This window comes from Aulostomus chinensis, chromosome 24 (assembly GCF_037954235.1).
Source record: "Aulostomus chinensis isolate RoL2024-O1b breed Wild chromosome 24, RoL_Achi_v1.0, whole genome shotgun sequence".
NCBI classification, from domain to species: domain Eukaryota; kingdom Metazoa; phylum Chordata; class Actinopteri; order Syngnathiformes; family Aulostomidae; genus Aulostomus; species Aulostomus chinensis.
In genome coordinates, this window is record NC_141343.1 from 5,264,151 (window position 1) to 5,280,396 (window position 16,246).

At 48.1% G+C, this 16,246-nt stretch overlaps 1 protein-coding gene across 9 annotated transcripts in view; it reads left to right on the top strand.

The window, feature by feature from the left end:
* Positions 1-3,927: 3,927 nt before the first annotated feature.
* mark2b (MAP/microtubule affinity-regulating kinase 2b) overlaps positions 3,928-16,246 on the top strand; it is a 49,475-nt gene continuing 37,156 nt past the window's right edge. For all 9 annotated transcript variants that reach the window (XM_086197982.1, XM_086197984.1, XM_086197988.1 and 6 more), the window contains exon 1: positions 3,928-5,218. In XM_086197982.1, coding sequence (XP_086054108.1) covers positions 5,168-5,218 — 51 coding nt within the window. In that variant the 5' untranslated portion in view covers positions 3,928-5,167. The remainder of the gene's footprint in view (positions 5,219-16,246) is intronic.

Genomic DNA, 16,246 nt, shown 5'->3' on the forward strand with positions numbered 1-16,246 from the left:
TCTCCTTTTTTCACTGAAATCACAGAACTGTTGCCAGCCGTTGTGTGTTGGTTAAATTCCCGTCTGATCTCTCATCTGCAGGATCTGAGTCACTTCTGCTTGGCGAGGCGTCGGACTGCCGATAGTTGAACATTTGATTGAAGGGTCATCTTTATTTTAACACTTTAAAAAAAAAAGGTAAAATGAAGGAAAAAACAGAATTTACAGAAATTAGCAAAGTTTTATTCCCATACTGAATAGACCACCATTTCATCTTTGCTCATTAATAACAATGTGAGTCCAAAATGGAGCAGGAGGAACCCCAACCCTGGGCTTCTTGTCCTGCCAACGTCACGGCGTCAATAGACGATCAGCTACAGTTCCTCAGCGCTCACTCCCAGTTAGAAACAAAGGTGTAAATGAGGAGGCCTCCACCGCCAGCGACCGCGGCTCCTCGTTCCTACACCTCCTGAGACACTGCTTCTGTCCATCTTTGAGATGATTGTCAACATGATGATGGCAGCGGTTTGCTGGTTCTGGGTCTCGTGGACCAGCAGCTGCTTGCAGGTGCCAGACTGATATTTGAGTGTGGGAACATGAACACAAACCATCCACACCAGGAGCTCACTGGGTGCTGGAGCACTTGGTCTCTAGACGCTCCGTGTGCTTGGGTTGGCAGCGTGATCAGTATACACGAACATACATGGAGTATACACCTACATGTACATACATGCATATTTATATACATACATGTACATATGTGTGTATGTGTATACATGTATTTACATACAAGTGCACACGTACATGTACATATACTTGTATATACACATGTATATGTACACACGTGTACTGTCCTCCTTACGGTTGGACTCGTCATCACTGGTGGGATCTGTCAGTCACTCGTCAGTGCCGTTGGATCTCACTTGTAGTTTATGAAGGAAGAAAGCAAAGTGTGAAGTCATAAACATGTCACCATGGAAACAAAGTAGCTGTAACAGTGTTGAGCTGCAGAGGAGGAAGGGGACCATCGTCATGACAACTGTGGCAATGAAGATGAATGATGATGAAGAGACAAGTGGACACAAGGATCAGCAGAAGACAGAGGAACACCTCTGAACCCGTGTGCATTCTCAGAACACAACAGACTCATACCCCCCCCCCACAGAACAGACTCATACCCCCCCCCCCCCACAAACAACAGACTCAGACCCCCCACCACAGAAGGTCCCTTCTCCCAGTGGCAATAAAACTGTAGACTACATGTCAGTGATTGGACCGTCCACACCACTGTTCTGTCTCCATGTCAGTGATTGGACCGTCCACACCACTGTTCTGTCTCCATGTCAGTGATTGGACCGTCCACACCACTGTTCTGTCTCCATGTCAGTGATTGGACCGTCCACACCACTGTTCTGTCTCCATGTCAGTGATTGGACCGTCCACACCACTGTTCTGTCTCCATGTCAGTGATTGGACCGTCCACACCACTGTTCTGTCTCCATGTCAGCGACCCTCTGATTGTTCTTAGTTTTGTTCTTTGTGTGTCATTTTGTCTGTCACGATGGGCTGAGCCTGGTTCTCTTCATTCCCTGTGTGTTGTTGACTGGAGTGCTGTTAGGAACAGAACTTCCCTTGGAGAAGAATAAAGGATTCTGGTCCTGATTCTGGTTCTGAAATGTTTGACTCCGCCTCCCATTGACCCCTCCCCTGGCTCCTCCCCCCATTTCCGTCCCCTCTCTGGTCAATAAACCGATGTCAACACCCACCCTGCTCCTCGCCGGCTGTCACTGGTCCCTGCTGCTTCAGCGCTGTCCTCTGGTGGGTCAGCCTCCTCCTCAGCTCCAACTACGTCACGCCAGCATCACACCTGCACTCAGAGCGACAGCGTCTGCTCGGCTGCCCGCAGCAGGTCTGTCTGCACACTCACCCGCGGGAGACAAGCGTGTGAAACTCCTTGCCCCCGGAGGACACAGACCCCCCACCCCACCCACTTGAGCATTTGGAATGTAAACAATAAGCAAATGAGATCTCACATGATCCGGGCACAAATACGTAACTCGTCTCTAATCAGACGTCGCTGGAGCTGACGCCACCAGCTCGAGCGTGACTCCCTGTCACTGCCTTACCAGAGGGTTCGGTTCTGTTTGATCCGGAACAGTTGGCTCCTCTTTATTCTTCAGGTAAAACGAGTTGCAGGGTCCAGCATCGTCCGCCACCGGATTCAGGGAACCTGTAATAGAACCAGTCGTCCTGCAGAGGGCGACATTTTAGCACATTTTCCTCCAGAGCGAACCAGCGCTTCACCCAGCAAATCAAATCACAGAAGACTGGAGCCGTTGGGTTCATGTGGTCTTCACTCAGAAAGATGATGATGATGATGACTGATGGTGAGTTTTTCTTCAGAACCGTGTCACAGCCTCCGTACTGCATGAGATCTGCTCTGCAGTGATCCACCACCAGACTGGACGTCCTCCCTAAGACTGGGAGGAGCGAAGGTTCCCCTGCCAGGTCAGCATGGAGGCCTCAGCCTTCTGCAGCAGCCGGACTCCTATGACGGGCACACAGGGTCGCTCTGCTCCTTGTGCTCTGCAACAGTGCATAAAGTCCTACCGCCATCGAGGATGCGACTTTCCTCCTGGAGAGGTTGGGAAGTCTGGCCAGCTTCTCGTCTCTCTGTCCTCCAGAACTTCCTGTCAGTGTGCAGGTGAGATCTTTCGCTGGGTCCGGCCTCCGCTCGTGTCTGACCTGACGACACATCAGTGACAGCAGCCACATAATTGAGTCAATGGCTGTTGCTAGGTAACATGGACATACCAGTGTCAGCTGTCAGCGCCTCACTGTCACACGCACAGGAAGCAGGTACAGGTGTTTTCATAGGATGCATTCTGGAGTGATGATGACACAGCTGTGGTGGTCGAGGCTGACAGCAGCAGAGCTTCCCAGCCTACAGAACATCAAGACCCACCCACCAGGTGAGGAGAACGGTTCAGTCCCACAGGTGAACATCAAGACCCACCCACCAGATGAGGAGAACGGTTCAGTCCCACAGGTGAACATCAAGACCCACCCACCAGGTGAGGAGAACGGTTCAGTCCCACAGGTGAACATCAAGACCCACCCACCAGGTGAGGAGAACGGTTCAGTCCCACAGGTGAACATCAAGACCCACCCACCAGGTGAGGAGAACGGTTCAGTCCCACAGGTGAACGTCAACATTCCTTTGTCACGATTAACGAGATGACACAGCAACTGAACAGGAATTCATTTTCTGCCCTCTCATACCTGGAGGATGCTGGAGAACTGGTGTGTGTGTGTATTACACAATTAATCCAAATTTATTGCAGTTCAGTCTACTGCGTTTTCAGGAAGTGAAAGTATTTGTTGAAGGAAAAAATAGCAGTTAATCAAATACTGCGAGCTTCAGATCAGATCTCCTGGAACCACAAAGTTCCACTGACAATGAAGGTCACAACCTCCCCTGACCTGGGATCAGATATGTTTCAAACACATAGGGATGTTGAGTCTGAACAAACCTGCCGCTGGGGGGTCTGGCAGGACACTTGCAGAATGACGATGACTCCCAGTCCAACGAATATTTCACCTCCCCAGACACCAACCAGCTCCCCTCAACACTCCAATAATGAAGTCGCTGGAATGATAACATGGGACAGGGTGATGTTCTGGTGCACAAATGACTTAAACATCTCACTAATTCACCTTCATGAGGTGCCTCAGCTTCACTAGTGTCCTTTAAACCGATAATAAATCAATAATCAATTAACAGGAGCAGGAAACACAGAGGGAAGGGATTCCGCCTGCGGTGCACCTGCCTCTTAAAACCTGGGAATTCACCAATTAATGTTCCGGAAAGAGCCGAGTGAGGCCGAGCCAGGGCCCGAACCCCCTCCCTCCCTCCACCCTCCCCGGAGTCCGGTCCTCCTCCTTCAGTCGTGGTGCAAGCAGCCATGTTGCTGCGAGCTTGTTCCGGTATCAGGGCAGGATCGTGCGCATAGACCGCAGTCAGGCGCAGCTCCTCGCCTCCTCTCCCCCCGCCGCCCGCGACACGCACCTCCCAACAAAAAACACCGTTCATGGATTTTACAACTTGATGAATCGCTCCTCGGTAGGCTGGTCGCGGGAATAATCGCGGATGGTTGGCGAGCAGGACGAGCTGGGCTACCGCCACACTGCAGTGCAGCACCGCTGAACGACCTTATTCCGATCACGCAGCAGAAGGAAGAGCGCCGGCGGTTTCCGTGGATTTGGAGTTTTGCGGGTCGCTCGGTGGCAGTCACCGCCACTGCGGCCGATGGAGTAGAAGCTAACGAGCTAGCACTGCTAAGAGAGGAACGCCGAGCTAGCCAGCTACATGGGCTAACGCCGCTCAGCCTGGGAGCTAGCACACGAATCCGGTCTCCTCTGCCATGGTACCGCGTTACACGGTGCTGCTTCTCACTCGCGGATTCCCCGACCCGGATCTCTTTTTGGGAACATTTTAATAGCCGAATGCGAGTTGGAAAGGTCGGAACCTCGCCGGGAATAACTTTGGCCTGAAAGTTTCTACCCCCGGACTTGGCTTCGGATCTCGAAGGAATCGCATCTCCGGGAAAAAAAGAGAAGCCCAACCAGCGCCGGGGGACGACACTGGCGTCGACGGACGGGTCGGTGTGGATTTCGGTCGCTTGCGGAGACCGATCAACGGTTGCTCGCTGGCTAGCATGCTAGCCACCGACTGAACCCTGTCCTCTCCAACACAACCATTGCCCAACTTTTCTTTCAGCTAGCCCGGTCGCTAGCTGACTGATACGTCAAAGCACTGGGCTGCTAGCTGGCTGTTCTCCCTCGACGCCGTTGAATGGTACAAACTGGAACTGAATGTTTTCACGCCGACACTCGAGCTGAAGAGGACTTTCGTTTTTTTGTGTGTGGTTGTTGACAACATGGAACGTGCGGTTGCTGCTAGCTAGTTTCTAGCTAGCTAACTTGGCTAGCCGCCGATGAGGGATTCAACTTGTTGATTCACGGGCTATCTGACGTGTTGCTAGCTGGCTAGCACTGGGCAGCTGTTTGGAGCTTTCACACTATCCTCATAAAAAAACAAGTTTAAATGCACAAAAGACACTGAAGAGTATTTCTGGGTTCCCTCTTCTTTTAAACCTTTTTGATTCAACTCCCACGTCTTTCGAAAATGTCAACAAGGACCCCACTGGTGCAAGTCATTGAGAATTCGACCGGGCAGGTAAGACGAACACTTCCTTCAAGAATCCAGCCGTAACCCTCCGTCCCCAGGTCGTCTCTGGCTGGGAGACGGGCCTCCTCCTGCCTCTGGTTGCCTCAGCGGTGATTCACCGGGTTGCCCACGCACTCGCACCGGGTTCCCCGATAGAAAAACAAATTGAGGTTTCTATTTAGTCTGTGTGTTCGGGCATGTCCTCCCACCTGGCTTGTCATCACTTTGACCTGCTGCAACATAAGAAGACTCTGCTTAGTTTTACCTGTGGACTTCATAACAGCGAGAGCTCAGAGTTCCTCGTAATTACCTCCTCTTGCAGGTATCACCATCTAACATTATCCCCAAAAAGTGCATCTTCGAGGACAAAGTGAATCAATTGTGTTTGTGCAGGTTTGCTTATGAAAGTGACTCTTGTGTACATGATGTTGATTCCTGCAAATAATGACGGTGACTGGCCTTCAGTAAGGAGAGGCCTCAGAGGTTTGGTGCCCCCTGACACCATGGCTCTTGTTTGTTGTGGCTGGTGGGGATTCCCCTTGGTTTAAAGGTGATCAGCTGTCACATGTCAGTGTGGTATTCTGGTATATGGACTTTATGAAGACCCTTCTGCCCCCCCCCCCTTTTTTGCTGGTTGTATAAATAAAAAGCTGACAAATTGTGTGCTGGTAGCACACTCTCATTGCAGGAGTTGTACGTGTGCTGGCTTGTCTGACACAATAGGTCACGGCCTCCATTCAGGTTCGGCAGGGAAGCTGCCACACAACCTGCAGCTGGGCTGGTATGTTGTTGGGTTGAGGCAAATAAACACACACACACGCACAGATTCTTTTATGGCTACGCCCACACCAGGGACAGAGGTCAGAAACAATAAAGTTGATTATATAAGACTTTGATATAGTCCACAGTTAACACACACACAGACACACACACACACGGGGCCCTGCCATTATCAACATTAATATTCTCAGACTTGCTCAGTGAACTCATTGATACCAGAGTTGTCAAGAATAAGTTCTTGTCTTCCATTTTGAGGGGCTGCGATTGACTCCCACAACTGGGCCCAAGCCAAGTTTACGTGGATGTTGATTTACTTCACGTATGAAACACTGAAACATCACTACTGACTACTTACTGGAAACCCAGTTTTCTGTGGACTAATTAATCCTGGCATCTTTCATTGTTGATTCCATTTCAAATGAAAGCTGACTGACTTATCAGAGTCGGTGTTCAGGGGTTGGAGCCCTCATGGAAGGACAGCTTAGACTGTTGCTCATGTGAGCTCTGCATTTTCCACTCGTCGCTCAATGATGGAAGAGCAATAATTCTGATACTGTGATTACTTTTACGGTTGCATAGGGTTATTAAGGAGAACCTCAGACAAGGGATGCAACATATTTATCTGTTAGTCAAGAGCCAGTAACGCAGCACATAATTTGGTTCCACGTTGTGATATTACAGAAATTTAAAAGACAAGTTCATGCACACCTGCAAAGTTTTAATACTTCGTAGCTCAGACCCAACCAACTACCTGCCGACCGTTTTCCACATTCATGGAAGTGACTATCTCTGGTGCTCTTCCCACGCAGAGAGGGGAAATTAGGGTGACATGCTAGCTGCCTCACATGAGCAGCTGTCAAGAGCAGCCAACCTACAGAAGAAACACATTTGGCTGAAGTGATCTCACGTGTTTTGTTTCCAACCACAGCCTGCATCCATGGGCAAGGATGAAAAGCAAATGGACGTGTAAATCGAGAGCTCAGTGCTGAAGAAGCTCACATTAAATAGCACCTTTCAGCAGGCTACAGATTAGACCTCTGCAGGTCTATTGGATATAGTATTACTATCAGAATAATTTGTAGTCTTGGTAGAATCCATTATTGGTCAGGACTGATAGATACAGTGTGGTGCACCTAGACCTTATTGAGCTTAGAGTGTTGTGGTTTGTCTACCCTGGCGCCACGCTCTACACTCAACGCGCTCTATGCTCTACACTCAACGCGCTCTACACTCAACACTCAACGCGCTCTACATGCTCTACACTCAAAGCGCTCTACACTCAACGCGCTCTACACGCTCTACACTCTACGCACTGTACACTCAACGCGCTCTACGCTCAACACTCAACGCGCTCTATGCTCAACACTCAACGCGCTCTACACTCAAAGCGCTCTACACTCAATGCGCTCTACGCTCAACACTCAAAGCGCTCTACACTCAAAGCGCTCCACACTCAACGCGCTCTACGCTCAACACTCAACGCGCTCTACGCTCTACACGCTCTACACTCAACGCGCTCTACACTCAACATGCTCTACTCAACACGCTCTACACTCAACGCGCTCTACACTCAAAGCGCTCTACTCAATGCGTTCTACGCTCAACACTCAGCGCGCTCTACGCTCAACACGCTCTACACACAACGCGCTCTACACTCAACGCGCTCTATGCTCTACACTCAACGCGTTCTATGCTCTACACTCAACGTGCTCTATGCTCTACACTCAACGTGCTCTATGCTCTACACTCAACGTGCTCTATGCTCTACACGCAACGCGCTCTATGCTCTCCACTCAACGTGCTCTATGCTCTACACTCAACGCGCTCTATGCTCAACGCGCTCTATGCTCTACACTCAACGCGCTCTATGCTCTACACTCAACGCGCTCTATGCTCTACACTCAACGCGCTCTATGCTCTACACTCAACGTGCTCTATGCTCTACACTCAACGCGCTCTTTGATCTACACTCAACACGCTCTACACACAACGCGCTCTACTCTCAACGCGCTCTACGCTCAAAGCGCTCTACATTCAACGCGCTCTACGCTCAAAGCGCTCTACACTCAACGCGCTCTACGCTCAAAGCGCTCTACACTCAACGCGCTCTACGCTCAAAGCGCTCTACACTCAACGCGCTCTACGCTCAAAGCGCTCTACACTCAACGCGCTCTACGCTCAAAGCGCTCTACACTCAACGCGCTCTACGCTCAAAGCGCTCTACACTCAACGCGCTCTACGCTCAAAGCGCTCTACACTCAATGCGCTCTACGCTCAACACTCAACGTGCTGTTGTCTGCACTAGACTCATCTCAAAGCCCCTAGTCTTTATTTAGGGGTGGAAGAAGAAAGTTTGGGTTCATGGCAGTTATTAACTGTGGTTGTAGGCAAAAGGTCACGGATGAAGACTCCCAGGCAAACAGTCTGTTTTGAAGGCCATGTATAGAAAGCATTTGGTGTCAGGTCTCAGGATACAGGACCGAATGGCACTGGACACGAGGACGGCTGACATAATGGGGACTGGGATCTAATTGTGGATTTTGCTTATTCTTTGTGCCTGCAAGTATATTCTGTTTGTATCTGGAATAGCAGCATGCTCATGTTAATATTCTACTGTCTGATGGTAAATTATTTTACTGGACTGGAGACTTTGACAGGCAAACACAAGCCTTGCAAAGAAAGTTGTGAGTTAATGTTTTTCAGAGTTGGAGGAGCCGTATTTGGCTCTCTGGGTTTTAGTTTGTGCTTGATTGTGTTACACAGCCATTCAGTCTGTTTGAAACATCTGCAAAGTTCCCACCAAAGGGAGTTCTTCTTTCCTACAAAAGTACGGCTCAGACCTCTCCTGCCTGACAGGCCTTGTACATCGCACTGACTGAACCTTCTCAAATGATGTACAGCTGCAGCACAGTCGGTGTGCACTGTTTTATCAGGTTCGATGGGATTATTACCAAGTCAAGAAGACTAATGTCTGATATCCGGGACCAATCAGTGTTCAACTAAAGCAGCACAAGGTGGTCCTTAAATGGACAGGTGTTGAATACAAGTTGGTGTAAAACCTAAAAACGCCCAGGGGTGGTTTCCTCCAGATGACACCCTGAATGGATTTATTGAATAAAAAAATAACTTGAGAAAAAAAATCATACAATGATGACTTAAACTGCATGGACAGCAGGAGGTGAATTTTTGACAAATTGAATGATGAGAATAGAAATGTTGTTGAACTCAGGGCTATCCTGGTGCTCCGGTGCTTTAAGTGACCGTAGGGGAAACCCCAACCAACTCTTTCCTGTGAATTTCCTGCTCTTGACAGTGGAGACATGATTTTAGAGTTTAGCATATTGATTTTCATCTTGCGCGGTGCCGGTGATCGGAGGATCCTCTGCAGTGATGGCAACAAGGAACACAAAGTTAACACATTGTGTTTGTGAAGGTCAGTTTGATGTTACTTAATATGTCACTAAGCAATAGATACACGCTGCTGATCGCTGTAAAGGACTATTTGTGGCTTTGTGGTCAGGCTATCGCAGGTACATTCAGGTATGAATATGAGCCAGACGTAATGTATGAATGCACTGATATGTTACTGGAAACAAATCTAAGATAAAAGCCACATTCCAGAGTGATGCTGACCCCACTCAGGATCAGGCGCCGTGAAAACAGGCTTTAAATGATCAGTTCCTCCATTTTCTGCATTGTTACATGAATCATTTGCTGTGCATCTCTGATTGGATTTTTTTCCCCTGTTCTCCACTGTGTGATATGATTAAAGGTTCTTCTACAGAGAACCCTGTTCTTGGACTGCCAGAACACCTCACTTGTGGTGCAGCCTCTACTTTTCTGATTTGTTTATGTCGCTGTGTGTAAGAGCGCACTGCCTCCAGCCAGCTCACTGTCTTCTGTCTTCATATGAAGACGTGAAGGCGACAAGGAGGACACCCATTTTCATTGTTGGCTTCAAGAAACAACACAAACTGTATTTACTGATGTTGATTCTAAAGACCTGCCTTCACCAGAATTGGGTCGTTCATGTGTGCATTTCACACTTCCTACCTACAGTTGGGTCATGGTATCAGAGCCACCTGCTGATACTGATGTCATGCACACTTGGGTCACCTTCAGCTACAGATCAGATGTGGGAGCGATGGTCCAGATCTGCGGCCCCTCCCAGGGTCCATCCCAGAGCACCAGACCTGTCTGTGTATGTTTTTAGCTCTATTTAACAAGAAGAATTACTGTGTGGTTCATGTCATGATGTAACCTTGATCTTAATGCCAACAAAAACATTCCAGGCTTTGGTTTTGGAATCAGACTGACACTGAAAAACAGTCTGGGTGCATCTCTCCTGCTTCATCAGGGGTTCTTTGGTGGCCTGATTAAGGGTCCGCACCATCTACCTGACACACACTCGCCACATTACATTAGCATTGTTAACCTGGCCAGCACTACAGGTGGGGAGTTAACTCAGGCAGCCCTCTGGGAAGTGAGGCTGAGGTACATGGAGCCGTTGTTGCTTCAACATGTTGGATGGCAGCGTTCTTGTTTTAGAGCAGTTTATGTGGGTGATGCTCTCAGTAGAACACGAGAAGACGCGCAGCCTGCAGAGTTGTCAACCATTTGGTTCGCAAAACTCACTGTGGTACTGCATCTTTAAGCAGCCCTGAAAAGATACATGGCACACATTTTGCTGCAACACTGATGTTATCCTGTAAAAAGCTGGCTTTTCCTCTCACAGAGTTCTTCTGTAGCGATAGGAGAAGTGGAGGGGACAGGATACACAGGGAGAGGAGAGGGCGTGGAGACAGTGGAGATGACAGATGAGAGTTCGAGCTGGCAGGTCCTGGGCTTGTACCATTATCATCATGACTATCTTTGTTGTTATTGACAGTTGGAGACAGATGGAAGACACTGAGTAGCTTTAGTGCTTGTAGCATGTTGCTTTGTTCTTGTAATAGTTCATGTTTGTGTTATGACATGAAACCCCTGATGCGACACTTCCCAAAATGGGGGGTCAGTGTAATTTTCGGTGTGTCGTCTGGAGGACTGTTGGCCTGCACTCTTGTACACTTCCCTCGATCTCTTGATGGTCTGATGTCCTGTTCTTCATTGTTTCCTCTATTCACCGAGCCATCGCTTGTGAAAACCCTATTGCAGCAAGAAATACTGGTCTTTCTCTTCAGTTGTTACTTCATCCTCCATGTCATTGTTGCATACAAGCCATCCAAAAAACTTTGTTTGAAAATACTTTAGATATGCAGGAGTAGAAAAACAGAACAAAATCAGACTCTCGCTCACACAGTTGGCAGCCTCCCGGCTTGATGCATGTGGAGATCAGGCGCTGGGCCGGCTTCCTCCATTGGCCTTTGTTATCGAGTGGCTTGTTGTTGTGATGTGTTGTATAGCACTGCCAACAAGGCATCCACAGTAATTTACCTCTGACCATAATGACAGTATTTCCCTGGCCGAGTTCAGGTGGCCGATGCTGCATGGAGGGACTGGGAAGATAGTTTGGCACAGATGTTTGGCAATGTCTTGATGAAGTCGGTGCCATCTTCCCATCTGTTACTGCTGGAGCCTTTCACTCTGCAGCAGGATGACAGGGATGTTGCACCTTCAGAACACTGCCAAGCAACAAACACAGAGCAAGCACAAAATTGGAAACTCAAGTGTAGATGAGTCCTAGTCGATGCACTTGGTTTGACACTTGAGGAGTGTGAAAGCCAGCAGATACACACCCAGCCAAGTGTTGAACTGGAAATCAAGTGGGAGAGAGAGAGAGAGTCAACGATGTGAGTGTGTAGTGACGCAGGTATGTTGGGGATTTTTCAATCTTCCCGTGCTCACCTTTCTGGCTCTCCATTCATGCCTCTCCTGAATGAGTCATCATAGAAATCTATAGCGCACACACACACACATGTTGCTGTCACGCCCAGGAAACCATAAATGATCCCTCTCTTCCTACCAGAGCAGTCGCTAGGCAGAAGAGGAGGAAGACACAGCTAGCCAGGCCCCTAGCAACAGTGAACCTGCCTCAAACACACACCAGACCCCCCCCCCCCACACACACACACACACACACACACACACACACACACAAACTCCCACATATTCCACTTTGGTTGAAGGAGTTCTGTCATTAAAACCTGGAGTTCCAGTAGAAACACCGATGTAGGACAAGCAGGTGTTCAACCAACAATGCCAGGAAGTTCAGAGCTGTGTGTGTGTGTGTGTGTGTGTGTGTGTGTGTGTGTGTGTGTGTGTGTGTGTGTGTGTGTGTGTGTGTGTGTGTGTGTGTGTGTTGGATTGTTTGAGGTAGCAAACTAAAACAAGCCATTCCAGTTAGCCGAGTGGTAGGTGTGGCTGCTAACTGTTGACCTGTGATTTGAAGGGCTTGCCGTCATTTCGGTGCAGGGGTGTGGGTTTCTATCTGCTTCGGTGTTGTGTTGTCTTCTCTTTAGTCTGTTGTGAGGGCGTGTATTTAAGTTCAGAAGACGTTGAATATACTTTTGAGAACTGGAACAAAACCAAACATTCATTTAGGATTGTGACCCTTCTTTTAACGGAGAGAATGTTGCCAAAAAGAACAAAACCTCAAATTAAATATATTGGCAGTACAACGGATTATCATCAAAAATAAATGTTCCATTAAATATTTTTTAAGACTGAAGCTGTTGGCCAATATTCCAGTTGTCATTATTGGTACTCTCAGCAGTCATAATGCTCAGGGAAAGTGACCAGCTGCTGCAGTGTGTGAACGGCTGTATCACTGCTTCTGAAATTTGTAGAATTACAATAAAAGTTTGTTTATTTTAGTAAACTAAGTTGAAAACTAAAAAAAAGATAAAGGACCTTCCTGCCAGGAAAGTGTTTGCAGTCGAGCTGCCCGGTTTAGGAAGACGTGCAAGCAGAGTTTGGCATTAGCAGGCTACTTTTGTACGGCAGGTGTGCATCCTGGCTGCGCGGAATGGAAGTCTAAATCAGTGAGAGTGGATTTGCAGCACCAAACCAGTTCTTGTCTGATACTCAGGATTTTATCTGCGCCGCCTCAGGGTTCCGTCGCAGGCGTGATGCACTCGTCGCAACTTACTTTGAAGGGAGATCCGTCTGGTGCTGACTGAGTGTAAAACCCTTCGGATCAGGAGTTTCTTCAAACAAACAACATTCAAGGGCTGCACTCGAGTGTAGTCAAGGTGCTGTCCCAGGGCCGGGACGGCTGACCCAAACTTGGGATATCTTGTCACTCGCCAACAGACGTGAACAATCAGCGCTCGTTAGCTTGGCTTCATCGAGATAAAACTGCAGATTACGTTAATTAAGTTTGAGCTCAACTTGAGGAATCTCATTCTCAGGGGAACCCTCACTATACAGACTGTATACGCCCCCCCTCCCTTAAATCATTGATGTGAGGGCGGTGGGTGTCATGAGTTACATTTTGTTGGTAAGGCGAATGTGTAAAAGGAGTCATTTTGTGGTTTATTTTGATTTGAATGTTCTTCCTGCATAAAACCAGTTTCTATTAAGTGTGCGTTGATCAATCATCAATCATGTCGTGTAGTTGGTAGGTGAAGGCCTGAAGTCTCGCTTCGCCGCTGGTATGTGTGACAGCGCACCTCTTCTCCTCTTCCCTTAAAATTGGCATTTTCTGAAACATCCTTTATCCCTCATGAACACGAATGTCTTCTTTTCCATTATTGGGAGTGACCTTTTTTCAGGCGAAGGGGCCCATGGTCACATCAATCCGTGCAGTCACCAGCTTGTCATGACACACGCCCTGGGAAAGCTCCACCGACCTGTTTCCTCCGGTTGCTCACCTGCACGCCTCTCTCTGACGCGCAGACATGAATAACAGCATGATGAGGGCCCACAAGGAAATGCTGTGCAGTTCATCCCAACTGTGACAGCCACAGCACAAAGAAGCGCTCTGCATTGGTTTGACACACACACACAAATACACACCTGGGGAGCTGGGTTGGTCCAGTTCAACAGAACACACATGACACCACATTCACAGCAAACTGAGACCCAGCATGACACCCCTGTGAAAAAGTAAGGAGCCCCTCTGTAATTTACCGTGTGTATATTTGTGTGGTGGAGGATTTGGAGCGCCGGTGCGTGGCTACTGTCTGCATATTTTAGCTGCTCTGTAGGGCCTGTTAGGGTTTAGCATGTCAAAGGCAAGAAGAGGTCATAAAAAAGCATGCGAGCAAGAGATTTAAAGTAGGACCTCAATCATCATGCAGTTCACTCAAAGTAGAAGCTTAGGGTTGAAGCTGGAGGCACACATAAGCCCTGCAACTGTTGAGTGCAGCAGCAAGAAGACCAAAAAATACAGCAATTTCAGAAACATGGGTTTCTTTTTTTTCAGTGGATGTATAATTGCATCCCTTGCAGTTCAAATGACTGTGCAGCGCCACACTGGGTTCTGGTTCTTTTGGTCCTGTTTTGGTTGAAGCAAATGTTCAACAACAGTCAATGTCTAAGAATCTTTAAATCTTTTGCTGGTTTTGCAGTCAACTGTGCCATGAGGTTACATAAGTGATGACTGAAACACAAGGATGATGAAATAAATCCTTCTTTTTCCCCAAGACAGTTACAACTGTGAGTCACAGCTCTATTTTTGTTGCACTTCAAAGTTAAAAATTGCATCCTCTGCTTTGTTACATTCAGCAGTTGAGATGCTGAAATGCGTGTGGATCAGAAGAGAGCTTCATTTCATAAATTTGATCTCACGCTAGAGTTTACAGTTGATTGTATCAAATATAATGACAGTCTAGCTCCAGCTGTTTGGAAGTCAGTTCCCTGAAATGTGCCTGTTTAATACCCTGCGTGAAAGTAAAAATGGGATTTGCGTCTTTAATTTGAAGTTTTTGCTCATCGTGGTGCGGAGCCCTGTCCACCTGGGTCCCCTTCACCTGGCTTCTTCTACCAGTTGAGCCCCAAACTGCCCAACAGGTGCAGCAGCTTTTCACTCAGGCACTTGGCAGCTTATTAACGTGGGTCCATTTAATTTCCCTCTCATTAGAGTGTTTGTGTCACATGAGCCCCACTGAACTTATTTCCTGTTGGATTACCTTGTAATTGGCAAGTAGTTCCAGTAAGTTGCTGTGGCTGCTGGAGTTGTCGGTGATATGTGAGGATTATTGTGTACTAGAGCTGGAATGGTACACATGTGTGCAGAAGCGGTTCCGTGTGGGTGTCTCAGTTTGACGTGGCCATGTGCTGAGCAGGTGCCGCGTTGCTGTCATGCCTGCATGTGTAGAAAATGGATGAAAACAGCAAATGTACCCTGAGGAAGTGTGGCGGAAGGCCTGACGTTCGTCCAGGCCCTCTAGTGGCAGACGAGCCAGTGTGAAGATCCTCTCGTATCATTGAGGTCTGCTGTTGGGAGCGTTGTAGTTTCTCTGTAGTTTCTCAGAGGATGGACACAGACTGGTGGGCCGGATGAAAGCTATGCTCGTGAGAGGATCGCTGATGGTGGAACAGCAGCAGGGCACAAACCCAGCTCCCGTCTCCCTATCACTCAGGGTCTTCCTGAGTGACAGCCAGCGACCGTCACCTCAACTGCCTCTGCGTGACGTGGTTGGTGGTGGGGGGGCCACACAATATAGCAACCACTTTTCTGTCAGGAGTAAATAATGGCAGTTTAAGTTCGAGGTGTGAGATACATCGATTTAATCGATTCCCTTGAATTTACTGTCCAGGACGATGTGTTTTGGGGAAAATCGTTTTCTTTAATTATTATTATTACACATGAGCATCAGAAGCAGAACTAATGCGCCGTGACGCTCTACACGGGTACGTTAGCAGGGCGCACCCAAACGTTGTAGATTCACAAACAGCAGTGGCGGGGGGCGGGGCTTGTACCAAAGTAAGGTGCTGCTACATCTGTTTTATAAAACTGGTTTGGTTTTCTTGCTCCAGAACAAAGAAGCGCTCACTGGGAGGTCGGTTCAAGAGCTGCTGCAACCAGAAGAAGCAGCCAAGCGCTCCCATTGTTTGAGTTTGATCAAAAATGACTCCTTTTAAACTTACAGGTTTGAAGGTGCACGGTGGCGTTGACAGGTTGAAAATACAATACAATAATAAGAGGGACAGAGAAGGCTTTCTAAGAGTGTTTACAACGCCGTGGTCCGCCATCTCACGATTAGCATGTTTTTGGCTGTCAGATTCCGCTTTCCCCACATTAAAAAAAAAACTAAAGTTAAAACTTTTTGTTTTGAGCCGTGTATTTGTCATCTGTCGTTTGCTTTTGAGTAG